The sequence below is a fragment of the Odocoileus virginianus genome, unplaced genomic scaffold (assembly GCF_023699985.2).
Source record: "Odocoileus virginianus isolate 20LAN1187 ecotype Illinois unplaced genomic scaffold, Ovbor_1.2 Unplaced_Contig_27, whole genome shotgun sequence".
In the NCBI taxonomy this organism is placed as follows: domain Eukaryota; kingdom Metazoa; phylum Chordata; class Mammalia; order Artiodactyla; family Cervidae; genus Odocoileus; species Odocoileus virginianus.
In genome coordinates, this window is record NW_027224344.1 from 1,253,194 (window position 1) to 1,280,978 (window position 27,785).

Sequence of the window (27,785 nt, forward strand, 5' to 3'; positions counted from 1 at the left end):
AGAATGATAGGGTGAACCTTTTATTGAGTAAATAAGCTTTCTCTCTCCCCAAATTTATTTCTGTATGCTCAGTGCTGTTTAATAAGGAGGGTAATGTGTTTGTAGATGGGAGTTCTGATGAAAGAGGGGACATACCTATATACAACTTCTGGGTCAGTCACAATTTAGACTTAACCGTATAAGATGTGAGGTAGGGCTGTGTTAAGGACAGTGGCTGACTGGTAAAATTCTGATGGTGTGAAAAATTGCAGGACGTTCCAACTGAATTTGTAAACAGAATGATTTAGAATATTTTAACAGGAGCAATGGTTAGTTCTCCTACATATACACAAACCAGGGCCATTACACCTGATCCTGTGTACATCTGTAACTGAATCACATTGTTCTAATTAACACATAGTAGATAAACTCTATTTCAATAAAATTTTTTAAAAATGAAAAACAGTGTAAGGAGCTTTGCCACATCCCCTTGTTAGTAAGATGTCTAGTTTAGGCTTGAATCTAAATCTTTTTGATTCCAAAGAGCTTGCCTTTAACATTGTTCTGGATCGTCTCAGAAAAATGCTATGAGAAAAACGAAAGCACAATGAAAGGATTCATACAGTGTCTTTTAAAGTAGAAACTCCAACTGTGCATTGAAAATACTTTCATCCAGAGGCATTTTATGAACGCAGATTTTCTCAGGTGAATTATCTAGCTTAGGAAAATAAGCAAGTACATACAAGTGGAAAATAATGTTGTGGAAATCTGGCTATAATGTGGATTATCAAAGCCAAACTGAAAGGTGAATTTTTTTTTTTTTTGGATCATGTGATTTAATTAATTTATATTTTGAAATGTAGTTGTTTTACAATATTGTGTTACTTTATGCTGTGCAACAACGTAAGTCAGCTATATGTACGCATATATCCAATAAGAGAAGAAAAGAAAAAGAAAATAAGCAAGTACATGTCAGCACACTTTCTTCCACCGACCTCAGAACATTCTTTTCAATAAATTAGCAATTTGTTTCTGACATTCTGTGATCTACCTGCTTGACATTGCTAAAAGGAATTGCTTTTGAGGGAGAACCTCTTTGAAAGTCCAAGAGCAATGCAGAATCTTGACCACAGTTCTCCAATATCACAGGCGTTTTAAATACAAAACCAACAGGTTGCATGTGAGCTTAGATTTTTATCTAGCCAAACTTCTTCATTTTGTAAAAATAAATAAATAAAATTCGAGACATGAAATTGACTCAGAGCCAATAACAGATATTACAGATACAATGTTACAGATAAAACTCAGAGTATTACAGATATGATAACATTGTTAAGTGTCTGTCTTGTGACAGTCAGGCTGAAATGAATAAATTATTGCAAATGAGGACTACCTGCATTATCTGTAATAGGCCTTTTCCTATTGTCTACTTTATTGCCCACAAACGTTCCTTCAAACATTCATTTGAATATGAATAAAAAGATATACTCTTTAAAAATTGAGGAACAAGATCATACTCAGTACTATTCGCTGTGAGCTAAGCTAGACCCCCAAGAGTCGCTGAGCTCCCTAAGGCTGCAGCCCCCTCAGCCGGGCTGTTGCACTCTTCCCAGGAGATCTGGTCCCGCAGCTCACATGGTGCCCCAGGATGGGGTGTGATGTAGGCTTCTTACCCCCAGAAGCATTTGCATCCTCTGCATATGCTTCAGATGGCTACAGGATGAGATTGGTCCATGCAAAGGTTGACTGACATTACACATTATTTAAGAGTTTAAAAAAACATATATCCCTCCTTAAACTGTGAATGACTTGATTCCTAGGGGATGGTTTGCTGTGTTTCTAAGAAAGCATGACCTGACTTGCCTCAGCAGTCTCTGCGTCCTGCCCTTCACCACTGCAGTGCCGTCCACTCTCAGATTAGCTGCCCGGCTCAGGGCTCCCAGCCAAAGCACGCTGTGGCCGCCATCCTGGAATGCACGTGGCGTTAGGGCCCCTGCACCTGGCGTACAGGAATGCAATAGTAGATGACTGTAGCATGATGTGTGATCTCTGACTCTCCTTATAACTCTTCTGTTCTCATCTCCTTTTTTTTCCTTTCTATTTCCATTACTTTGAGCAGCATCAAGAAAAAATTACCAATCCATCACAATGAGTAAGTCCCCCCGTGAAGCCATGAAATGCTTGCTCTACACTATGCCATTTCATGCTTCTCCATCCTAAACTCTGACCATTTTCTCCTGTGGGATAAAATGTCAAGTTTAGGTGTTGATAGCTCTCATGACTGACTCATCACTAGAACCTGAATTGGAAGAGCTCACCAAACCTGAGTTTACAGTTCATTTTTTAGAAAGAGCTTTAAAAAATAAAAAGTGACTGGACACTAACAAGCCCACATGCCAGGCTACCTAGAGACTTCCGTTTTGTTCATCCTCCTCCACGTGCCCCTCACTCTCAGCTCCCGACGCTCTTCCCTCCCTGACTTGGCTGCTCTCTGCCGACAGGCTGGCCCACCCCGAGGGAAGCCTTCCGGACCTCGCCATGATGAAGCTGACTGCCAGCCTGGAGGTGGCGGAAGTCAAGCAGCTGGCTGGGCCTGTGGAGGAGACGCCGGGGGGATGCCCTGCAAAAGCCAAGAAGGGCGAGCCTGGCAGGGACAGCGAGGATGAGGATGAGGACGAGGACGAGGAGGACGAAGAGGAGGAGGAGACGTCAGGTAAGCTGCCTGCCCAGGAGTCACTCGGATGCTGGCTCACACGTGGAGGAAACAAACTGCTGTCTTGCTCCAAGGAAATCAAATATATACTCAATATATAAATATGTAATAAGATAAATACTCAATATATGCTCAAGTGTATATTTGACCCTGGCAGTGAGCTAGAAACTGTGGGCACAAGCCGTACAGGCCAGGCTTCCACTCACAGCTATGCACATGCCCTGCCTTGCAGATCAGAGGGACAAGGGACCCATCAATACAGGCCAGGTCTCCGCTCACAGTCATGTGCCCTGCCTTGCAGATCTGAGGAACAAGTGGCACTTGGTGATCGACCGCCTCACGGTGCTGCTCCTGCGGTTCCTGGAGGGCTTCCACCAGCTGCAGACATTCTTATGGTGGATCCTGGAGCTGCACATCGTCAAGATTGTGTCCTCCTACATCATCTGGGTGTCTGTGAAGGAGGCAAGTGACGCTGTTCCGTCTTCAGGCCAGACCCAGCCAGGCATCTGCTCTAGCTGGAGCCTCAGGCCACTCGGACTTAAGGTCCTCACGCTGAGTGCGGATGGGGCAGAGATGGACGCTGACTCATGGGCATGGCTGTGTGCCGTGTGTCCACCCAGAGTGGGTGTGCCTGAATTCTGCACAGCTTGAGGGCACTGCTCAGGCGTGTTCTCTCCCAGCAGAGGTTCCTGAAGCTCCAGGTTGGGCTGAGGACCCCCTGGGTGTTCTCCCAAAAGCCTGTTCACCTCTGTAGTTTCCCGCTGCGACTTTAACATCACCTGCTTGCACACCTTTCTGTGTACAAGATGTGTATCTTAACACCGACAGCCTTTTCTTGTGCATACGAGGAGCTCAGCCAGCCTTTGCTCAGCTCAGAGGAACCGAATCAGTCAAGTTGCCTAAAAACATCTAGGTTTTTAGATGTTGTACAATGTGACATATTTTTGTCCCCATTTCCAATTTTGTGTTTTCAGGTGTCTCTGTTCAACTACGTGTTTCTGATTTCCTGGGCTTTCGCTCTGCCATATGCCAAGCTCCGCCGTCTGGCCTCCAGCATCTGCACCGTCTGGACGTGTGTGATCATTGTCTGTAAGATGCTGTACCAGCTGCAGACCATCAAGCCTGAGAACTTCTCTGTGAACTGTTCATTGGTGAGCCTCAGAGACGGAGGGTCTCCTTGCCTGGCCTTTAGGGAAGGGAGGCAGACCTTGGTGGACCCACGTCCCCCAGCCCTCGCCGTCAGGCCCCTGTCGGCTCAGTGAGTCGGAGGTGTCCTGGCCCTGTCTCTCCTGAGGCTGACTCCCCCTAAAGTGGGTCCTCCCTCCCCATCCCTGTGTCCTTTGGCTCAAAACTGAGGGAGACTAGTCTGAACTTTCCTGACTGCGGGGCCGTCTCTTACTCCTTTCTCTTTTCTTTTCAGCCAAATGAAAACCAGACGAACATCCCCCTGCACCAGCTGAACAAGTCTCTGCTCTACAGTGCACCCATCGACCCCACAGAATGGGTGGGCCTCAGGAAGTCGTCTCCTCTGCTTGTCTACCTGAGGGTAAGTCTTCCTCATCCTTAGCGTTGCCTCTGCCAAGTTCATGTCTGCAGCCCTTTCCCTGGAGACCGCTCACCTCACCTTGGAGAGCAGCCTCGTCCTCTTATGTGGGGTTTGTAGTCACCTCCAAAACACACGACTGAGTATTAAAATCAGTATTGAATTGTGCTGAAAAGAAATCAGCTAAGTAATTTGAGATTCGTTGAATAGAGTATGACAAATATATTCACTGGAATGTTACGAAACCACTCAAAGACTGAGGCAGATTGACAATATTATCAGACACTGAAAGATATCCAAAATATATTGTAATGTTGAAAAAAAAAAGCAAACTTCAAAATAGGATACATAGATTGATGTCTTGTAGGCACAAAGAAAAAATATTGAGTAAATTACACCAAATGGTCAGAGTAATTATTTCTGAGAAGTAAGTGTAGCATGACAAGAAATGCTTGCTGTCTAAATTCTACACATTTTAATCAGTGGCATCTATTATGCTTAGAAGTAGCCACATATAAAGAGCAAGTCTTTGAAAAATAAATTCTGATTGCAAATAGTTGTAACAAACATAAGGAAAGCAATATAGTTCAGATTATTCACATGTTTCTGTGATGGATAGTTTGAGCATTTTACTTTGATGGATTATGCTGATGATGTAATTAAAGCCTTTGTACTCAACTCCTGGAATCTGAAAGCGTGCTAAGCATCTCCTCTCTCTCTTGGTGTAGCTTCCTGGTGTTTTGCTCATATGACTGATATTGTTTGTAACATACAAATGATGTCTACCATTAAGAGCTGTTACAAGGATAAAACCAACTGATATTTGAAAGGGATGATTAGAATAGTGTCTGGCCCATAAATGTCACCTATTTTGTATTATTATTTTGTAGTATGATTAGCATATTTTTTACTCTACTGCTCTCTCTAGCCAGCTTTCAGAGGTATTGTGTTTAAAACTTGCTAAGTTAAGCCCCAGTTTGCAGCTCAGTCTGTTTCCCGGGGTCCCTGTAGGATACTATGTAAGGATTTCTCACATTTAGTTGCAAAGAAGGCTGGACAACCCTTCCAAGTAAGTGAACCCAGCTGTCTGGTTCGGTGGTGCTTTTTCTAGATCTGGTGTAACCATCGCCAGTCACTGGTCTAGAGGTTCTAAATCCTGTTATCATGAAAATTAGCCTGATTTGCAAACTGGAGATGACTCCACCCTTGTTACCACAATACAGGGAAAATGAGCATTAAAGTCAAGACTGTTTCATGGATGTGGGATCTGATCACACACTGTACCTTTAGACACCCACAGTGAAATGAGATGGCTTTTTGAGAGAGACTGTAGATGACCACGTGGCATCACGTGTATTTTCCTTGCTTTCTAGAACAACCTGCTGATGCTGGCCATTCTGGCCTTTGAGGTCACCATCTACCGCCATCAGGAGTACTACCGAGGTCGGAACAACCTCTCAACCCCCGTGTCTAAAACCATCTTCCACAACATCACAAGACTCCAGCTGGATGATGGACTTGTTAACTGTGCCAAGTATTTCATCAATTACTTCTTCTACAAGTTTGGTCTGGAGGTGAGTTTCCTTGCTGACCTGTTCTCTTTTTTCTGAAAACTCCAGCAGCTGCTTTCAGCCAGGTGGCCACAAAGGACTTGGTGGCACATCTCCACGCCACAGAATGATTCTGTGGCACATTCTGTCTCCTTGGGATCCAGGGGTCTGGGGGCAACTTCCATGGCAGGGTTCCTGGCCTGGTGGAGAGTCTCCAGGACTCAGTGACTGTCCCCTGCCCTGCAGCTGTGGGCATGGCTTCTCAGGACGCCTGGTCTTACAGATGTCTGGGTGCCTTCCTAATGTATGACCTCAGCCAGAGCACACTGTTTTGACCTGATTAATGTGGGATGCCTGCCCTCAGTACTTGGAACAGTGATTCTTATTGACGGCCACCTGGTCAGTCTTCTGTCTTCATGATGAAAAGACACTGCAGAGGCAGAGCAGGTGAAGAACACATCTAGGGTCTGGCCCCAGGAAGGCAGGTCTCCACTGCCCCTGGGGGCTGCCTGCCGATGCCACTCCCTTCCCTGTAAAGCCGACTTTCTGCCTCTTTCATCCTCACGCAGACCTGTTTCCTCATGTCAGTTAACGTGATTGGCCAGCGCATGGACTTCTACGCCATGATTCACGCCTGCTGGCTGATTGCCGTCCTGTACCGGCGCAGGAGGAAGGCCATCGCTGAGATCTGGCCCAAGTACTGCTGCTTCCTGGCTTGCATCATCACCTTCCAGTATTTCATCTGCATCGGCATCCCCCCTGCCCCCTGCCGAGGTGAGTCCCTCACCCCACCGTCGCCAGGAGGGGGGAACTCAATTGCATGAGGGGCTCCCTGACTGGCTCCTCCCACTCCACACCCCGCAGACTACCCCTGGAGATTCAAGGGCGCCAGCTTCAATGACAACATCGTCAAGTGGCTGTACTTCCCTGACTTCATCGTTCGACCCAACCCCGTGTTCCTTGTGTGTAAGTGGGGCACTGGGGTCCCACCTGCTCATCTTTCCCCTGGTGGTGCATTCTTGCCCCTCCATCGCACCCCAGCACATACAGTCCTGGCTTCCACGCGTCAGCATCACCAGCCACTAGCGGCTCCTGCTGGCCCTGTTTTGTCTGCAAAGTTAGTACCGTGTTAGCATTCCAAACACTTCTTTCATTTTAGTAATTTTATCTCCTGCCACACACACTATCAAGCCCCACACACCTGTATGCACCCACCTTCTAGGAGAGAGGCTGCGGGGGGCGGTCCTGGTCCTGGGGAAAGCGGTTGATTCTTGCTGCCACCGCAGACATAGACCTACAGACTGGACAGGGTAGCTGGAAGGACGAGGCCAGACAACAGATGCTTCTGTTCCGCCAGACGATTTCATGCTACTCCTGTGTGCCTCGCTGCAACGGCAGATCTTTGAGGATGAGAATAAGGCCGCCGTGCGGATCGTGGCAGGCGACAACGTGGAGATCTGCATGAACCTGGATGCAGCCTCATTCAGCCAGCACAACCCCGTGCCCGACTTCATCCACTGCAGGTAACGCTGCCGCCCACGGGCAGCCCCTGGGAAGGCGCGACCCCCAAGCCCATGCCTCCAGCTCCCCTACCTTTCCTGAGTACTGACCTGCTGATTACACCATGAAGCCAAGAATCCAGGGGCCAGACAGCTTGGTGGTCTGGAGGCCAAACCTCCTTGTTATCCTCCGTCCTCCATGGACATGCCCAGAGCAGTTCTGGGGAGCAGATGCCCCTGAATCCCAGGATAGCAAGGGCCTCAAGAGCTCCCAGAGGCCCCAGAGGTCTTCCCCGGGGCATGTTGGCTGGTGTTTCCATGCTGTTCCCACAGGCTTAGTTTTATGATTTCTGAACCCAAAGCAGGTCAGGCTGAGGAGTGAGGGATGGGGCTCCTGCAGGGGGATTCACAGCTGCAGGCAAGGAAGGGAAATGGATGGAAAGCATACAATGCAAAAACACGTGTGCACGAGCACACACACACTCACACTCAAACATGCCAGCAGCCTAGTTCCACCGACTTTAAGTCACACACGTCAGGAGGACTGTGGGCATTCAGATCCCATACCAGGACCAAATCACTGACATTACCTTTGTGACCGTGGGATGCTGAGAAACACCCACATCTTCTGCACTCTCCAGTGTGTATGACATCAAGGATGAGTGAAACATAGTTTAGAGAAAAATCATGGAACTATTCAGAAGTGTTGAATATTTTAGTCTAAGAAGAGTACAGTCCAAAAGTCCACTTCTGTGACAGTGTTCTTCTCAGTTCAGTTCAGTCACTCAGTCATGTCTGACTGTAACCCCATGGACCTCAGCACGCCAGGCTTCCCTGTCCATCACCAACTTCATTACCCGATCCATCACCAGTGTTCTTCTAGGGACCACTTATTCCTTAACTATGCTGAAAATAGTATAGCACATATTTCATCAGAGATGACTCAAGAGCTCCAACAAAATAACAGCTCAGTTATCAAGTATCTGATGCACAATTGGTGCTTCTGTGCTTCTTCCCAAACTTGGGAAGCTCCCGGAGCTCCATCACTGGGGGAGGAGGGGGCCCAAGCATCTGCCTGTCTGCAGAGTGAGGAGTGGTCCCACAGACGGGACCTTGGGTCGGCCCAGGGAAGTGCCGAGAGAGTGCTGACAGAGCCTGCAAGCTCCATGTGGGTGTGTAAAAAAGTGAAAGCGGTAGTGGCTCAGTCATGCCTGACTCTTCAAGTTCTAGGCAGAAAACGTTGCTGCTTGTGGGAATTTTGGCCTGAGTTTGATGATAATAAAAGTGCACACGGCGTTTTCACAAAGTACCTCTCCTTCCATCACTAACTGGGTGAGGATCGCCCATGGACCAGCTGGCGATCAGAGTGCCCCGTCTAGCCTGTGCCTCCAGGCCGAGTGAGGAGGAGGATGTGAGAACACTTTCCCTTCCTCGACTAGAACATCCTGACAGTCTGGCTGCAGTCTGTGTTGTCTCTTGGTTTCATTGTCCAGGTCGTACCTGGACATGTCCAAGGTGGTCATCTTTAGCTACCTCTTCTGGTTCGTGCTCACCATCATCTTCATCACTGGGACGACCCGTATCAGCATCTTTTGCATGGGCTACCTGGTGGCCTGCTTCTATTTCCTGCTCTTTGGGGGCGACTTGCTGCTGAAACCCATCAAGAGCATCCTGCGCTACTGGGATTGGCTGATCGCTTACAACGTCTTCGTGATCACAATGAAAAACATACTGTCTGTAAGTGGCTCGTGCCCTGTAACACATTTGCAGTCCCAGCCTCAGAGCAAATGACCCATTTAGTGGTTACTGAAAGCCCTCAGCCCCTCATGCTGCTCTCTTAACTGCCCCAAATAGGATCCTGGCAAACTCAGAATTGGAATGACCATTTATTACTCCTTGTTTTGCCGTTTTAAGCAGAATCCTTTTTGCTCACGTCCACCCTCTCAAGGACAAAAGGATATGTATTTGTAGGGGGGAAAAAACTCTAAAATGTGTTTTCTCAATTAAAATCTATCCCTTCTGAGGAACAATTGGTTATCACTCCAGGACAGGCTGCACATGGCCCTTTATGAGTTGAAACAGTCATGTGATGTCTTCACAAATTATATCATGTTGGCTGAAACTGACTCTTTTACTGGAAAAGCTCCATGCAAGTGTAAATATTGATAGAATGGGCAAGATTTTCCAGGACACAGAGTGGGGTACAGATGGGAGGGACAGGCCGCCAAAGGTGCAGGTGTTTTATGGTACCCTGATGCAGGTGGACACGGGAACTTCATGGCTGCTCTAAGCACTGGGGTCTTGACTTAAAAACAGCTAAGATAGTTCAGGGTTGAGACGAACACCTCCTGTCCATAGAACGTGGCCAGTTCTCTGTTAAATTTCTGCTTTCCAGGCCACAATGTGGCCCCTCCCTGGTAGATAAACTGCCCATGGATTATCCCAGAGTCACCATGAAATCATTTAGGCCACAAAGATACCTTTTAAGCTATTTATCGTGTCAGGAAATTAACAGTGACCTTTCAGGAGCTGAAGGAATTAATCCAGATCTCTGATTTGAACTCCATCCCAGGGCCTGCCCCTCCTGGCTGTAACTGACAGGGTTTTAGAACAGTGGTGGAATGGGGTGGGAGGTGAGAAGGAGGTTTCAAGAAGGAGGGGACATACATATACCTATGGCTGATTCATGTTGATATATGGCAGAAACCAGCACAATATTGTAAAGCAATTATCCTCCAATTAAAAAATTAATTAAAAATAAAAGAACAGTGATGTACAACTGCCTGCTTCTCCCCTTCCTAGTGCTTAAAGATGAACTCTCCAGGCAATTCTCCTGGAAAGCATTTGACTTTGGGTCGGGGAAGGCACATGCATTGCTGTGTTTAGAGGTCTGGAGAAGCCAAGTCTATGTAACCATGAGTGTGTATTTGAAGAATTTATTTTTTCTCCAGTCCATAAGAATGGCTAAGTTTCTAGTTGGTAGTAAAGGTGATTTTTATTCCTCAGTTGGACTCCAGCAGTGCGTGTTTGCCTGTGGGGTGGTGTTGAGAGTTCTCAGGCAGAGGATGATTCAGGACAAAAGGTCACTCTTTCTCCTGAAATTAGTCTGATGGGCAGAGACCAGCGCCTGGGAGCTGATCCCTCCCGACAGCTGTTCCTGGAGAGTGTGTGACTGTGGAATCCACTCATTCATTCATTCATTCATTCTGTAAACCCGGATTTCAGACTTGGTCTTCACTTTGCTGTTGTTTTGCTGTTTAGTTGCCCACTTGTGTCCAACTCTTTGAGACCCCATGGACTGCAGCACATCAGGCTTCTCTGTCCTTCACCATCTCCCAGAGCTTGCTCAAACTCATGTCCATTGAGTCAGTGATGCCATCCAACCATCTCATCCTCTGTTGTCCCCTTCTCCTCCTGCCTTCAATCTTTCCCAGCATCAGGGTCTTTTCCAATGAATCAACTCTTCACATCAGGTGGCCAAAGTATTGGAGCTTCAGCTTCAGCATCAGTCCTTCCAATGAATATTCAGGGTTGATTTCCTTTAGGATTGACTGGTTTGATCTCCTTGTTGTCCAAGGGACTCTCAAGAGTCTTCTCCAACACCACAGTTCAAAAGCATCAATTCTTCAGTGCTCAGCCTTCTTGTATGGTCCAGCTCTCACATCTGTACATGATTACTGGAAAAACCATAGCTTGACTATATGGACCTTTGTCAGCAAAGTGATGTCTCTGTTTTTTAATATGCTGTCTAGGTTCGTCTCTGCCCAAATCTGAGTCCTGGATTAGTGCTCACCCATTGGCTATTGCAGAGTCAGGCTTGTTCCTATGATGCTCTAAATATCCTCTTTGAAAAGAGAGGCACTTCCCAGTGCAGAGAGCACCATGCTGAGGCTTCTCCTCCTTGCTTCTTGGGTTTAACTCCCAGAAGTGAAGCATCAACCACTTTACTGGGTGGGACTGGATATTAGGAGCCACCAGAGCACTGAGCCGCAGGGAATTCCTGCACATGTTGGGATTGCAAGACATCAACCTTGTTTTCTGGGTGCATAGTTTCAGGACATTCATTTCCCATTTGTTTTTCAGATAGGAGCGTGTGGCTATATTGAAAAATTGGTTCAAAATAGTTGCTGGTTGATCCAGGCATTCAGCCTGGCCTGTACAGTCAAGGGCTACAAAATGCGTGAGTATGAAAAGCAGATTTGGGGATGGGGGCACAGAGAAGGGAGGGCAGAGGTAGTGTTCTAATTTAAATACCTGGGCCAAAGTCCCTGAAGGAAGCAGATGAAGGGACGCCCAATTCAGTGTCTTCAAGGAGCTGTGGGCTGGTGCTGCCAGGCTATCTGTGGCCAGGACACCCCCACCCTCAAGATAATCTTTGATCTTTGACAAATGTCCCATTCCCCCCCACCCCAAGCAGTTCTTTAGCAACTCCCTGAACTTCCTGTGTTTCTGATGGGAAGGGTCACAGATGCCCACGCACACCTGTGGCTGCCTCAGTGGGCATCTTGGTCATCAGAGGAGCTCTACCCGCAGACCCCCACCCCGAAGCTCAGAGAAACCCCACCGGGTGGACAGCTGGGGGGAGTAACGGTGTCTGCAGTTAGACTCCCTCCCTGCTGGAGGCGGAACTGCCATACCTACCCTGTACCTGTTGCGTCAGAACCCTGGACAGCACCACTGTCCTCTGTTCTCCAAGGGGCCTGGAACCTGGCGCTCCCCCATCCCCACCCCCGCCCCGCCCTGCCTTCTGGTAGGAGCATGAAGAAGGCGCTAGAGCTTATTCTGATTTGGGGCCAGGCATGCTGTTGGCACCTCTTCTTCCAGTAGACTGTAGCTGCTCCGCTGGTTGCCCTGGGAAGGGCCCATTCCCAGAACACGTCTTGTTTGTGCAGAGATTCCCTCTGGTGTTGGGACATACGGATGCAATTTCTCCCTGACCTTTCCTCCTGAGCCCTAGAGTATCCAGAGCTCACTTGTGGCCAGCCTTATGAACTGGTGCCGTTACCGGACTTGAAGTTTGCTCCCTTGACTGCAAATAAATCCACTCACAGGGACTCAATGCCTCAGAAGTTTGCTCATTTGTCTGTGTGATCTTATCACGGAGCTTATAAAATAACAGTGAAAATGGGTATTCATTTTAATTTTTTTCTTTTTCTTTTCCCCTCCCCCAGCTGATGATGACTCCTCATGTAAACTGCCCAGTGGGGAGGCGGGAATCATTTGGGACAGCATATGCTTTGCCTTCCTGCTGCTGCAGAGAAGAGTGTTCATGAGTTACTATTTCCTGCACGTGGTGGCGGATATAAAAGCCTCGCAGATCCTGGCATCCAGGTGGGTCAGGCTGTGGAATCAAGGGATTTCTCCTAAGAAACCTGCCGGGAAGTGACATTGCACCCGGCCTACTGTCTGAGCTTGCTTGTAGAACCAAGAAATTAAGACACATTCCTTCCAGGAAAAGTGATCCAAGGCTTTAAGATCTAGAACAGAAGAGTAAAGAGAAAGACTCTGGAGGGAGTTACACCTTACCAGGACTGGGATACTCTCAAAGTTCAAAGACAGACTGGACATTGAGCCCCTCTGTCCAGACCTCAGTCCTGGAGGAGTTCCTTAGGGCCTCCTGAGTCAGAACAGAAGCAGAGACCATGTTGGTCCAGAGTCTAGTGCATCTTCCCCAATCTCGGCCACCTCCATTTTAAGGAGAAACTCCTGAAGATAGAGAAAAACATCCTCACCTGTTACCTTTCAGAGTGTAGCTGGAGAAGCCCCTTTCCCCAAGAGAGGCTGGAGGCTGTGTGAGTCTGTCCACGGGGATGGGGCTTCTAGATGGGACTTGGGACCCTCAGTCCCAGCCCAGAGACTCCGGGCAGCAGCACGCCCCTCCCCCGGCAAATGTTTTCTCTCCCTTAGTAACCGTTGTCAGGGAACATGGCCAATACTGATAAAAATGCTCATTCATTCCGTTTCTGGCTTTCTTTTAGAGGGGCTGAGCTTTTCCAGGCCACCATTGTGAAGGCTGTGAAGGCCAGAATCGAGGAGGAGAAAAAGTCCATGGACCAGCTGAAGAGGCAGTAAGGACGTTTCCCTTTCATTTGGGGTTCTCCTGATCCTGTCCCACCAGCTCCTGGCTCCCAGGGAGCCCCAAGCCCTGAGGAAGCCATTTGTGATGACCTTCACACATGCCCAGGTGTTTGCTCCGTGTCGACTGACATGGAAATTGTCCAAAGGAGGATGCAGGGGAGTGGGAGCAAGGGGAGGAGCTGCCATGGCAAGACCAGCGTCAGGTCCTAGTTTAGATGCTTCTTCTGGAGCCCCCAGCAGGTCTCTGAACACTGAATTCCAGTTTTCTGTATTAGATTAGGGCTCGGTTCTGCCTGATCCTGGTAAATATTAAACAAGCTAGTGACTGAGAGAGGGTCATTCCCAGTGACTCGAACTCGGAGAGAAGTCCATCGTGTCTGTGGGTGAAGCGAACGAACATGGGTTCTTACTTCAGAAGGATCTTTAGAGATAATATGGTCCAGTCTGGGGAGAAGCTGCTGACGCATGTAGTACATGACTTAAAACCCACAACTAACCAGAGGTGGCACTAAAAATACACCCACATTTCCATGTCCAGCTCTTGGCCTCCTGTCCCACCACGCCATCCTGGATAACTCAAGTAATGGACTAACTCCACCCAGGAGATCTGAGAAGTCTTTTTTTTTTTTAATTAGCCCACTGAAAATAATTATTTTCTTGGAGTGAAATCTCTAGCAGTAAGTGGAACTTTTGTGGAAGACTAGTGCCTCACATGTTTGAGGCCAGGTTTAAGAGCTGATGGCCATAGAATTCAAAACCTAGCTACTTTCTCCCGGAAAATGGAGAGACTCTGTCAGCCCACCAGGAAAGTTCCCTGAGTTTCTAAGACTAGTTCATTCCATCCTGACCTCATCTCCCAGCTTCTTTTCCCTGTGCAAAAAATATTTGTCAGTATGAATCACACTATCCCATGGCACGGTTGTTTTCATATTCAAAGATATGAGTTATATAAAATATATATAATGAAAGTATAAGATGGTATAGCTACTGCTATTGTTGTTTCTAGCTATCTAAATCAGCTCTAGAGAAATAGCAAATTTGAACCCACATGTAGTATGTGTTCCTAATTTCCCATAAGTGAGACCTCTTAGTATAATTTACATCACTGGATTTTTCCATTTCCTTAAATGAGAAGTCAGAATAAAAAAAAGAATGAAGGCAATGATCATTGCTAAAGACAAACAAATAAAATATTATTTAAGCTGCCCAAAGCAGAAATGTCACTTAAATTAGTTTTAAAACTTGGGCCATACATTTAGAATTTTAGGAAACCAAGAAATGAAATGTTTTAGGACTTCCTTGGTGGTCCAGCAGACTTCCACTGCAGGGATGGGGCAGAGTTTTGATCCCTGATCTGGGAATTAAGATCCCACATGCTGCACAGCATGGCCAAAATTTTTTTTTAATTAAAAAAAATTAAAAATGATATCTTTCAAGAGGGCATATGTGGGAGATGTAGCTCAACACTGAAATTTCTGACTAGACTTCCTGAATAAGCAGACAAAGAGCTCCAACACAACATTTTCCCAGATCCAATAAGAGATTAGATACACTGATAGAACACTCGAGAATGTTTGAGTAGCAACTTGCTATTTACAAAACGGTTCTTATATTTATACGTCTTTTCACTTGATCTTCTCAACTATATGAGGTAGGCAATATTTTTTTCTTTAAAAGAAGAATGCAAAACCTGGGAGAATATAAGAAACAAGCAGACACTTGTTGCTAACAAGCAGCCATCCACAAGTCCCAACTGTTGCCACTCCATCCACGATTTTGGCTGTGTGCGTAAAAGTGTAAAGGTAACTGGGTGTAGGCTGTGTGCACAAGTGTGTAGGTAACTGTGGGTGTGTTCTTGGCATTGTTGCTGCTATTTTGTTGTTCAGGATGGACCGCATCAAGGCCAGGCAACAGAAATACAAAAAGGGTAAGGAGAGGATGCTGAGCTTGACCCAGGAGTCGGGGGAAGGCCAAGATCTCCAAAAACTTTCTGAAGAGGATGACGAGAGTATGTTGAAATATTTCCTTCTTCACTCAGTACCTTGATGTCAAGTAAAAACATGATATAGGGTAGGGCTGTGAAATAACATTACTATTCATTCTAGTTTTATATTCCAATTGTGGGTGGAATGTGTTTGTTTCAGAAAGTACATATTTAACAAAGCCATGACTTTATGAATAGCACCATATTTAGCAAGATGACTTTAATATAAACTAGCTTCCATTTCATAGACATGTGCCTCTAAAGAAAATAGGATGAGCTGGCTTCATTTGTTTCTTTAGGGAAGATATTTAGATATGTAGTCTACTGTTGTCTTTGATTTCTATAAATTTTATACAAAAATTAAATACATAGGCCCCTGAATAACAGTAGTTAAAATATTCAATTATGGTCTGTTCCAATGAAACTTGAGATGAAATACATATTTATTATATCTAATTATAGATTTGTTATATCCAGTTAAGTTTAAAAGTTCTTAAAGATGCTTGCATGCTTTTCTATTTGAAGGGAATGGAGAAATAATACATGGTATTCTTCCAGTGCATAGTATCTATTTATCAACAGTAAATTGATATTTTTCCAACCATGCATTAAAATGATCACAAGAGATATTTCTGGTTATTGGAATGTACATATTTTAGCAAATTATTTGCCACTAACTTTTTCTGTAATATCTAGGTGGTGCTTCTTTTTGTTAATTCTATGGAAAATTCAATGTGGGATGCATTTTTGACAGATAATCCTTTTCTTATACTTTTTATATGCCCTCAGTCACTAAAAAGAAAGTGAAAACGTGGCATTCTGTTAATAGAATACTGAATATTTACCTTGTGGAATTGACTGCTGAACCACGTAAACGTTTAGTCAGTAGGATTTCTTTTCCTGACCTCGGGTGTACTTTTGCAATATGTCTTGATTTTGCCAATTGAGTTGTTAAAGCGTGGTTTTCAAAGTTTGTTTTCTCACTTCCTGAGGATTAATATTTGGACATATTTTATTTTAGGAGAAGCAGACAAACAGAAAACCAAGGGCAAAAAAAAGCAGTGGTGGCGGCCTTGGGTTGATCATGCTTCCAGTAGGTTTTTCTCGATCCTCTTACGATTTCATCGATTCTAACCCTTATATCCTTGACCAGAATTCAGGCGTCCCCATGACCTGTGTGTTCCATGCATGGTTTGATGCTTGTGACTTGATAGGAGGGGCAGAGGGGAGAAACACTGTGATCTCTGTGGGTCCCTGAGCCTGACAGATGGAATCTTCCAGAGCAGTCAGCCGACTACCATGTGGCTCACATATTCCTGAGCACCACCCATGGGCTCAGAGAGGGAAGAGGGGTTGATGGCTTTGTTATCGGATTCTGAGGTCCAGAGCTCTGCTGAGGTGTGTTTGTTCCATGGCTGAAAACCCTTATTGAAAATTCATTTCAGCTCCTCCTGGAACTCTGAATTTAAAGAAAACCACTGTATTTGGAATGTCCGTGACCCTCTTTGAAAAGCACTGGGTGTGAATGTTAAGGAGCCCCCACCCCCGCCCCGCCCCCTCACATCCACCGCTCTGCCATTCCAAGAGCATTGATTCCATTTTTATGTAAGGGTAGTTGGCAGTTTATTAAGCACAAAGATGGGGATACCTTAATACTTTCTCACCGGGCCTCCTCAGTTTCAAAAAAACTCTAAAACTACCCTCCAAATCCAATACCTGGTGTGCGGGTGGTCTCAGAGTCAGCAGAGCTCAGACAAGACCCTTCAGAACAAAGTCAGATGATGGTTTTGGAAAAGCAGAGCTCGACAGCCACTCAGAGTTGGTGTGTTTCACTCTATCACAGAAAAAAAAAAATGAATGAGTAATTGCAAAATGCAGCAGCTATGCCTGCTCCGCTTAGCAAAGGATGTAGCATTTACTCTTGGCAATGGCATTCTAATGGAATGATCCATTTCAGTCTGGCCCACTTTGAATTTGTTAGAATATTGAATAATTATTCATTATCTTGCAGATTACTTGTAATGTCTTCAGACTTTTATGTCTTGTATTGTGTCTTGATAACTGCAGCTTATGTAATCAGACAAGTAATATCACAAGGTCCCTAACGTCAACAGGATGGTGTTCCGAATCAGTAGGAAATCAGTCAGAATCCTTTCCCTCACCTAACTCTTACCATCATTTAGACCTGGCTTTGGCCTTTCACCCAAGAAATAATTTCCTAAAATCAGCAAGCCAATTTCAGGAAGCGATATTCAAAATTTGCTCCATTTAACTGGATGTAATAAAATGTAATCTCAAGTATTGAATGTAGCATTATGGCATGAAAAAACCCATAAATTCTAAAGAGTTTCATTTCATCTGCTGCTCAAGTCAAAAGACAAAGATTCAAGCTGGAATTCTGTGTGATCCACTGTCTGCTGGCGTGTCAGTCATGCCCACAGTCTTCTGTGCGGACACTGTGTGCCAATCTCTATCAAGTCACAAGTAAACTGTGCTGATCTTTCTGTTTTTAAAGGGCCCTTTGCTAGTTTAGAGAGACCTATCCATTTCAAAATGGTGTCATACTGATGTTTTGTCCTTTAACCTGGGGGTATATGCCCACTGTGGTCATCATGAGTCTTTCCTTTGCTTGTGTAAACATTGCATTTTGGAAGGAATTGGATATGGTCTTCGATCACCACCTGATGAGTTGGTTATCCTTGAAAGAACTTCCTCTGAATGTTGTTGACTTTAGAGTTTCTGATTCATTTCACCCTCATTATATCAAGTTCTTGAAGGCTGGGATTACAATACCTGTGCCTCGTTATAAAACTTCCAGTGCAATGATGCCGGGGTGTGTGTCATTCATAGTTTGGAATCAGATATTTCTTTTTACAAGCTGGGGAGGAAAGGAAAGGAATTGATGTGTGGCTTATTTTGTAGACAATGACGAGTTCCAAAACCTATCTTTAGATTTGGAAGCACTTTATTGAAAGCCTGTTTTCCGATCTCTTGAGTCATTGGGCTTTTAAATATGTCTTAGAGGTGCCAAGTGTAAGAATAAGTGTCTTTGAAATACCCTTTGCAAACTTAGTGATGTTACAATAATGTTGCTATGTTGTTCACATTATTGGTGAGCATCTGCACTCTTAACATGTTCTGTAGGTGACATCCTCCCAGTTCCATGTCTATGTGCACACAGACCATTGCATCATTGCTGTTCAATGATACCTTCCATGCTAGTGAGACGCGCTTGTTTCCACATCAGTTCTGTACAGCAGAATCAGTGACAAGCCTCACTTTGTTGTCAGATATCTGAAATACAGGACCAAGTCCCTGGTGTTACAGGTGGTGGGATTTTAAAAGCAAGCTGTCAGCATCAGTGTCCATGGTACATACACGGACCCAGGCTGGAGGCAGGACCCCTATCAGAACTCACAAACATAAATATAAGAGCTTCTCTACTTATTATTAGCAGATAGAACTTCAGGAAATATTATCTATTTCTGATTTTCATTTCAATAACAATTTATAAAGGAATAGGAGACTTTTAAAACATTTTCTTCCATTTTTAATGTGTTAATGGCACATGTCACATACAAATTGGCAGCATCTTTCAAAGAATAAAAATCAATGTACGACTGCTCGTGATGAAAACTGACTTCAGTGGCCACGTGAACAAAAGTTCTCGAAGGTATGATTGAATACAGTTCAAGCTATCATTACCAATAATGAGGGTAAAATGTTCAGTCCTGAAAATCTCGGTGTTTACCAAATGACCACGTGACGTCAAGTCCGTGTGACTTTCCAGTAAATCTCTGAGCTTATCTGAAGCATTACTTTCATGGTCTCCATCTCGGTCCAATGTAATGCTGTGACTTTGGTTCGTTCTTGCTTATTCTTACCTTATGTTGAATTGCATTTATTTCCTCAGGCCTGGGACCAGTCCTCTGGGCCTGGTTCCTTCTTCAAAATAAACATAACAAATTACAGTGCTTCTGTTCAAGGATATAAGGCCCAATTCATTCATTCTGCATCTTCATGGATGAAGGTTTCAGATATGTCTGAAAACATGGGCAAAATTACTCACTATCATGTTTAGTGATAGCAACTAATTTTCAGCAAGCCAAGGTTTCCTGTGACCTTACAATGAATAAGTCCAGAAGATACCTAAAGACATCACATGATGTCATCCAAAAGACACCTCAGCATTTGAAAATTCTAATATAACTTGAAAATATGCATATGTTTTCCTGCAGTGACAGTACAGTTCTTATAGCATCAGAAATGCACATGCTGGGTCTCTTTTCTCTGATAAAATAGTCATCAAACTGATAAAGATTCCATTCTCAAACTTCTTGAGCTCTCTGAACATTTCAGCTCTCTAGACTGCCTCCGTGCTTAAGACACAATATGTCTTTGCAAGGAAAATGCCGGGCAAGGACCATCCATACGGTTTGTGCTCTGTGTCCTGTGGTCAGTACAGTTCTCCTCAAATTTCAGTAAGCAACTGGGGGGCTTCTTCTTGACCAGAAGCCTAACAGTGCTAAACCGTATGGATCATGTCCACCTGGCTCCTTCTGTCCTAGCCTATGAGTAGAAACAGCCAGAGTGTGGTGGTGATGTTTTTGTGATTGTGCCTTTTTTTCTTTTCTTTTCTTTTTATGTTATTTGCCCATTTCCTCCTCATGATAATGTGTGATTTAAAAAAAAAACACTTTTTTTCAAATGTCTTGTGGCCTGTGTTATGGCCTGTGTCTGCACAGTATAAAGTGAAGCAGAAGGTGGTGACACGTGACTCCTGGTTCCAAATCATCCGGATTAGCTTTGCCATAGCAATTTGTACCTATTCAGACAATGCTGAAGCTTCCGCTTCACTTTGACCTTGTCTGAGGTCCCAAAGTGCTGAACTGTGACATGATGATAGTTTTCAGTCCTCTGGGCCATCTTGGTAACAGAACCGGTTGCTGCAGGCTTGATCTGGTGCATCCGTGTACAATTTCCTGTGAAGAAGGAAGAAAATGCCAGATGAACCCAGCAGTGGCCAGGTCCCCTCCATGGCCTGGACGAGGCCTGGTGCTCCACAGACCATGTAGCTCAGCCCAGAGTGAGGTCTCCTCATCTCCTGTGTCCTCCTCCCCACCGATGCCTTTGAGGGACAATTTATGTGTCTTTGGGGGGCATCTCATAAATACACCCCAAACTGTCTCATATTTCTTCCAAGAAATAAGTACCTATTTTGTTTTACTTAGTGGTCAGGAGTGGAGATTACTATTTGTTTGAAACGGATAGTGAAGAGGAAGAAGAGGAAGAATTAAAAAAGGAAGATGAAGAGCCCCCCCGGAGGTCAGCTTTCCAGGTAACTATGGGGATAGGACATCACAGCCTTGGTTGGTTGAAGAGGTTTTCTTTCTGACAGACCTTGACCACAGGCCTCGACTTCCTCTGCCGTGTTCATGCATGGTAGCTCCCAGAGGTTCTAGTTCACATCTGAAGTCGCGTGGTTCTAACTGTCCTGTCCTGCTGCTTGCTGTCAGCATTGCAATTGTTGCTGCCAGAATTCCCGCAAGGGCAATGGTCCAGCCAGCTGTTCATTTGCATAAAAAAATTTCTAATGCTCTAAACAAAATTAAAGCTGCCCTGGGTGGGTACTTCGTTTCAAGCTTTGGATCACTTGAGTGGACTTCTAGTTACATAGGTAAAATAGCTGACCATGAAAATAAAATCCTCGCTTTGTTTTGAAAACAGTCATTTTGAAATTTGAAAATCAATTCCCTTGGTACTTCTAAAGATTTTAGACTGTATTGAAATCATAAAAACCTCCAGCCCAGTTTTGATGTTCTCAGCTTAACTGCCTCTCTTTTTCAGAACCTGCCGTATCGTTCTCGGTGACATGAGTCACCAGCCTAGTAGCATGTATCCAGCAATTGTATCGTCAGTGTTCGTTAAAGATGTGGGTTTGTCAGTAGAGTTACATATGGGATGAAAACTCGGTAGATTTCCGTTACAAGGTAGCAGACATGGGACTGTTCTTTCCCCATTGTTAGACTACAAGGCACACAGATGGACATCGGGCCAGTCTCATGATGTGTTCACGAGGCCAGTGTCCACTTGCTGGCCAGGTCTTCCCAAGCTGGCAGCTTACCTCCGCCCTGTCTTCCTAGTGAAAGTGAAGAACTAAATTGTTCACGGGGACACTTTGCTCTAATGATGCCCTGTCACTTGCCCTATTGCTGCCCGCGTGTGTTTCTTGATGACAGCGTGTGCATGTGTGCAGCTGGCTTGCCCAACACTAATGACTTGTTTATTTTTATTTTGAGTTTCCTTCTAATCCTCACTCATCAGGCAGCAGAGGAGAGAGCGGGTCGTCTTCACCATTTTTACAGATTACATGAATGATAAATAATTTTCTTTATTCCTAACCTACAAGCAGGGCACGTTTTGTTCCACATACAGCGATGACCACGTTTTAACCCAGTCGGTATAATTGTAGAGCCAAACTCATACTGATGTCTTGTATTAAGTGATCAGTTTTTGTTTTTTTTTTCTACTAATTACTCTTGCTTTGTCCTTCTTTGTAGAGAGCTATTGGGAAGTTTGCATCAGCCATTTTAGCCTTGCCAAAGTCTATCATTAAACTTCCCAAAACTATTCTTCAGTATTTAATCAGAGCTGCAAAGGTATTTGACATTTTACTGATGTGTGGTGTGTGGCCCTCCGCTCCGTAGACCTTTAGATGGGCAGACCCCCGCTGCCCACATCTGCGTTTTCCCTGTTCTATACATCTTACGATGAAGGAATGAGAAGAATTTAAAATATTGGGCAGACTTTTCCAAAAATCGTTCTGAGAAGCCAAATTCCTTATTATGGTGATTCTTGTTTTTCAATCGGCCTCAGAGCTGATTAAAAAATAGAAAGAGAAAATGCAGATACAAATCTTCTTGTAGTTCTGCCTAAGTCACGTCTCATGTTAAAAGAGTCATGTCTGGTTGCATGCATCAGATATGATGTGTCAAAACATGACCAGTTTCTCAGAAAGCTGGCAAAATTACAAACAGGAAAAAACGACTCGTTTTGCTCCGTCTCCTTTCAGGCTCCCTGTTAAGCCTCCATCTTCCTAAATTGGACTCTTCTGGCATCTTCTGCCTAAGTTCAGTGTCTCTCTTCACTGGCCAAGCTGCTGTGGATGGTCCACCCAGCCTCCATGGTCCACATCATCAGAAACACTACTGAATGAACTGCTACAGTTATTTGTTAATTCATCCAACACACAACACAAAGTATCTAACCACCTCTGCTGTGGTCATTTCATTATTGGAAATCATAAATAGTGACTCACTACTCTTGTGCTTTGTAGAAAGCCGCTTCTCCTGCCTTAAATTGGAGCATACACTTACACTAGTAAAATGCTCCACAAGGATGTGGCTAGTGAGGGAAACCATTGCTTTTCACGTTTCACTTGGGGGTCTTATTTAAATGCAGGTTATTTAAATTCATCAGGTCCAGAGGGACCTGAAATTCTAGATTTTTCTCAAGCTCTCAGGTGAAGCCTAAAAGTCGCTCTGCCTAGCGTAGCAGGGTCTAGACCCCTGGGCTTCTTCCCTTTTTAAAATGCCAGAATTCTGAGTTCTAGTTTAATATTCCCTGTTGCTACTTCCTTGGGTTTCTTTTCTTTTCCCCTTTTATGACTGCCTTATGTGTCTTTCCATTCACATTTAAGAATTTATATGAAAGATTACAATGTGCTTATCCCTCATCTTAGTTTAAGAAATATCTTCTTACCAACAACATAAGGTTCTGGATCACAACTGGATTAAAAAACATTTTAGAAAACTTAACCAGCTTCGGTTAAAGGTCTCCACTTCAATAAAGTCCTCTCCTGTTTCAAAAAGCAAATACTTTTTGCGTAAAAAGTTTTCAGTAAAAGGAATCCCATTTCACTAACATTTAAGATGAAATCAGTGAGGGTGGACTCTGAGATGAAGTTGGGTACAGGCTAGTGGCAGCAGCAGATGGAGAAGTTGATGTCATTTATGCACATTTTCGTGTGTTTTTTTACACAAGATTAGTTCTTCATCTGTCTGTTCTCCAGAGATACCCGTGACACTGGGTGGTAGTTACCACTGAGACTTCAGAATTGAGACATTGCAGAAAGAAGCTTAATTTTGTGTCTTAGCTCAGTAAGAATCAAGATGCTTCCTCTTCCTCCTTCATCATCAACTTTTCCCAGATATAGTTGGTCTGATCCTCGGTCCAATGTTCCTGGAGCTGTAAAATATTTGTACTTTGAAACATGGACATGAAAATCATTTTCCTACAAATGAGGACTTGTCCTAAGATCCTCCCCTTCCCTCCTTTCTTCAAACACTCATCTCAGCGAGGAAACACCAGCAGGATCAATCATCAAGGACCACGTGTAGAACCAGGAACACCATTTTAATGAGGCATTATCTGTGTGGCCAGAGCCCTTTCTACAAGATACCTTCAATACTGTCCTAAACCCTCCCCTGTTCTGCCCTCCCCTCTCTCGTCTCCCAGGGGCTTCATTTTTCTTCAGAGCAAAAGAGTGTGCGCCTAGTACACTCACAAATCCTGAATCACTTTCTCATTTTCCACTTTGGCATTTTTGCATTATCCAAAAGCAATATTGTAATAACACCATTTTAAGGAAATGTCACAGTATGTATTTCTTAAGCCTGAAAATTCCTTTCATTTAGCAGTTCAGATTCTTTTAAAGAATCAATATCTTGCTGAAGCAAGTTTGCCTATTAACGACCTAAACCTCAGAGATATTCTTAATAGAATTTCCAGTTAACATACTCAATAAACATCAACCATAAATTCCTTTTTCTGGTGCTTCTTCTTCAAATTGCAATTCACTTTTACTTTTCAAAATATATTTCTGGCATAAACTGGGATGACTTTTTTGCCTCCTGGGTTTATTATTCAGAAATAATACAGATCTTGTATGTGTGTGAATTGCCCATAAGATTCAGATTTCTACCTGTGAGGAAATGCTCTGTAACCTAGTAACCCACAACCTTTACACTTCCATGGATGGAAAAGTTGAACCCCTTTACTTCTACAATGCCAGTGGTTTGTTTACATTGTGTTTTTCAAGGATTTCAGAAATCTGAAAGTAATATAGAATAAAATCAAAGTGTTGGGGTTTACAAGAGGCCCTGTTCCTTTATCTTCATGATAGAAACCCAGCTTCCCTGAGACCAGGTGTGTTCGTGGGTGCACGTTGAGCATGCTTCCCGGCTTCATGGTTGTGGATGGCTGCCTTTGCATTTCAGGGTTTTCTTTCTGTTCCTTCTGCATGACTTGGGACACTGTTGGAGGGTGGGATATTCAAAATTGCTCTGTTGTGGTTATTGGTTGTCATGTATTAATGCAACTATTTTCAGCTCTTGAACGAATGACAGAAGGCAACCTAAAGTTCCCCTGTTCTCCTTCCATCCCATTCTGGAATAACCTCTTAACCTTCACAGCACATTATCTTTCCTCTCCAAATACTGATCAATCTACAAAGCTCTTTCTCAAGTTGTTGGTAATAGTTGTTACTCAGAAGAGAGAGTAACAAACATGCAAAAGTAATTTCCCAAAGTAAATGAACAAAAGATGTTTCGGTCTTGACTGAAACTTTATTTGTGTCGGGAGAAAATGAATGACACTTAGCCAGGCTTCTAGCTTATGCTTAGTGTGTGTCACACGAGGGAATCAGGAGCTAAGTGTCAGAGATGTAGTAGGATAGGGGGATGGGGGAGAAGTAGGTGTTCGTGATTCCAGAGAACTTCATGATTGCCTGGTACTGAACAAAATACATGCCTACAACATCTATTTTCACATTTTATTTCATGGCCAGTGAGCACTGGTCAGCTCAGTATATTGCGAGATGTGAGAAAGGGAGGTTTAATATTCATGTTGAGACAAAAAAATATATATTTCTGAAAGTCAGGAAACTTGGTGTTGGTCCCTTTTTCTTTAATTCAATTTATTAAAAATTCAGAAAATAATGAAACTTTCTCCCTTCAGTTTGTTTATCAAGCCTGGATTACTGACCCTAAAACAGCACTCCGACAGAGGCGCAAAGAGAAAAAAAGATCTGCAAGAGAAGAACAGAAAAGAAGAAGAAAAGAATCTGGGGAGGGTGAGTGATGGAGAGGGCTGCAGCTGACAGGCAGCGGACAGGGAACAAGCTTGGGTGGAATGAAATTTTTAATGTCTAAAGAGCACAAAGACTTTTACTTGCCCTTAATTTCTCAGGTCTTGGAATAAATTAAAACATGAATTTAAGTTGAGGTACATTTTATAAAATGGAAAGAGAGATAGAAGCAAAATAAACCCAAAGAAAGTGGTAGCAAAATAATCATTTTTAGGTGGATATTAAGTCATTGAAAAGAAATAGAAGACGACCTGACCATTAAGTGAAAAGCTGTTCTTGGAAAAAAAGAAAGATGAACCTTTAGAAATTTGATCAATGGGAGGGGGGACTGGGATGGGGAATACATGTAAATCCATGGCTAATTCATTTCAATGTATAACAAAAACTACTGTAATGATGTAAAGTAATTAGCCTCCAACTAATAAAAATAAATGAAAAAAAAAAAAAAGAAATTTGATCAAGAAAAAAAGGGAAAGCACACTTAAAGAGCAGTCAGGGACCAAAAATGGAACATACCTACCAGTGCTGTATTCAACACTATCAGTTCATTTAAAAATATATGATAGAAACATGTTTCTAAGGGGAGGAAATGATAACAAACATACAAAAATGAAGTTATAAAGCAAGTGGGGAGCTCAGGAAAAATGTTTTCATTATATATCAGGCTAAAGATCAGTGTTCTGGCTATACATGAGACAAGTGCTCGGGCCTGGTGCACTGGGAAGACCCAGAGGGATCGGGTGGAGAGGGAGGTGGGAGGGGGGACTGGGATGGGGAATACATGTAAATCCATGGCTAATTCATTTCAATGTATAACAAAAACTACTGTAATGATGTAAAGTAATTAGCCTCCAACTAATAAAAATAAAAAATTAAAAAAAAAAAAAAAAAGAACTTCTGAGAGTCAGCAAAAGAAAAATTCAGCCCAGTGAATGAATGGGTATGAAAAGTAATTCAAGATCAGAAAACAGAAGCAGCCAAAAGGAGCTCAGTTTCACTAAGTAGCTCTATATGAGAAATGCAAACTAAATATTTTGACGTTCTGTTTTTTTAATCGATTGGATTAGCAAGAATGTAAACATAGCTCTGTTTGGAGCTAGAGGAGGCATACTCGTCTGTGGTATTGTAAAGCAGCACCTCCACTTTGGAGAGCAGATGTCAATCTGAAAATTTAAGTGTGCCTCTCCCACCAGAGATCCATCCCACCTCCAGTTGTGTGGCTTCACATGAGTCAATATTTGCACATAAGCGCGAGCACATGTGGCTTTCCCTGGTAGCTCAGCTGGTAAAGAATCCACTTGCAATGCAGGAGACCTGGGTTCGATCCCTGGGTTGGGAAGATCCCCTGGAGAAGGGAATGGCTACCCACTCCAGTATTCTTGCCTGGAGAATTCCATGGACAGAGGAGCCTGGTGGGCTACAGTCCCTGGGGTCACAAAGAGTTGGACACGACTGAGCGACTTTTACTTTTTTCATGTTCACAAGCACATGTGTCTAAGAATATTCATCAAACATTATTATCACTAATGAAAATTTGGAAATGTCCTAAATGCCCACATAAAGAAGAACCAAGTAAATTGTGTGACCAGTATATTACAACATACTATTTAGTAGTTTAAAAAGCAAAATGAATTACTTTAAACTGACATGGAGAACAATTCCTGACATACTGTTAAGTGAAAAGCATTTGTTGCAAACTGGCATGCACATTATGAAACCACTTACGAAATGAAGGAAACCAAAGTGCCTCCAGACAATGTTTTGCATTTTTAATGGATGCATGTAATCGTGTATAAATGCACAAGGAAAAGATTGGGAAGGAAACTTAGCCAGTTAATTGCTGTGGTGACTTCTGGCAGAAGAGGTGGGGAGGCTGAGAGTAAGAAGTAGGATTAAAGGAAAATTCAGGCTTGTTATATTTTAATTCTTTACAAAGGAAATGTGTATATTGATTCTTTATGAAATTAAAAATGTATTCAAACAAGAAAAGAAAAGGAAAACATAACTTCTAATGGAGCTCTAATTGCAAAGCCATTCTCTTTTTTGACCATTCTCCCTGCTACCTCCTGTAGCTTTCATTTTATTTTACTTGACTGGTTTAAAAAGGCAAAATAAGACACTGAGGATGTAGCAAGTCAAGCAGTAAGGAAGCAGATGCAGTATAGCCTGGAAAGCTACCCTAAGGCACCAAATCTTTGCAGGGGTTGTATTCTCTTCAACCCCTTTCCCGGGTATACATACCTGTGGGCAGGTACTGTTTCCTTTGATTCAAAAATGAGTCCATGCTACACA

The 27,785-nt window shown here is 43.8% G+C and overlaps 1 protein-coding gene across 1 annotated transcript in view; it reads left to right on the forward strand.

Annotated features, from left to right (window-relative positions):
• The window catches only part of LOC110140923 (piezo-type mechanosensitive ion channel component 2), a 225,108-nt gene that overhangs the window by 185,261 nt on the left and 12,062 nt on the right, over positions 1-27,785 (forward strand). The window contains 16 exon segments of the mRNA XM_070464537.1: positions 2,481-2,692; positions 2,994-3,154; positions 3,667-3,843; positions 4,113-4,238; positions 5,609-5,809; positions 6,355-6,559; positions 6,650-6,751; positions 7,143-7,308; positions 8,778-9,021; positions 11,368-11,464; positions 12,456-12,615; positions 13,263-13,352; positions 15,249-15,370; positions 16,368-16,439; positions 20,578-20,684; positions 25,364-25,478. Coding sequence (XP_070320638.1) covers positions 2,481-2,692; positions 2,994-3,154; positions 3,667-3,843; positions 4,113-4,238; positions 5,609-5,809; positions 6,355-6,559; positions 6,650-6,751; positions 7,143-7,308; positions 8,778-9,021; positions 11,368-11,464; positions 12,456-12,615; positions 13,263-13,352; positions 15,249-15,370; positions 16,368-16,439; positions 20,578-20,684; positions 25,364-25,478 — 2,357 coding nt within the window.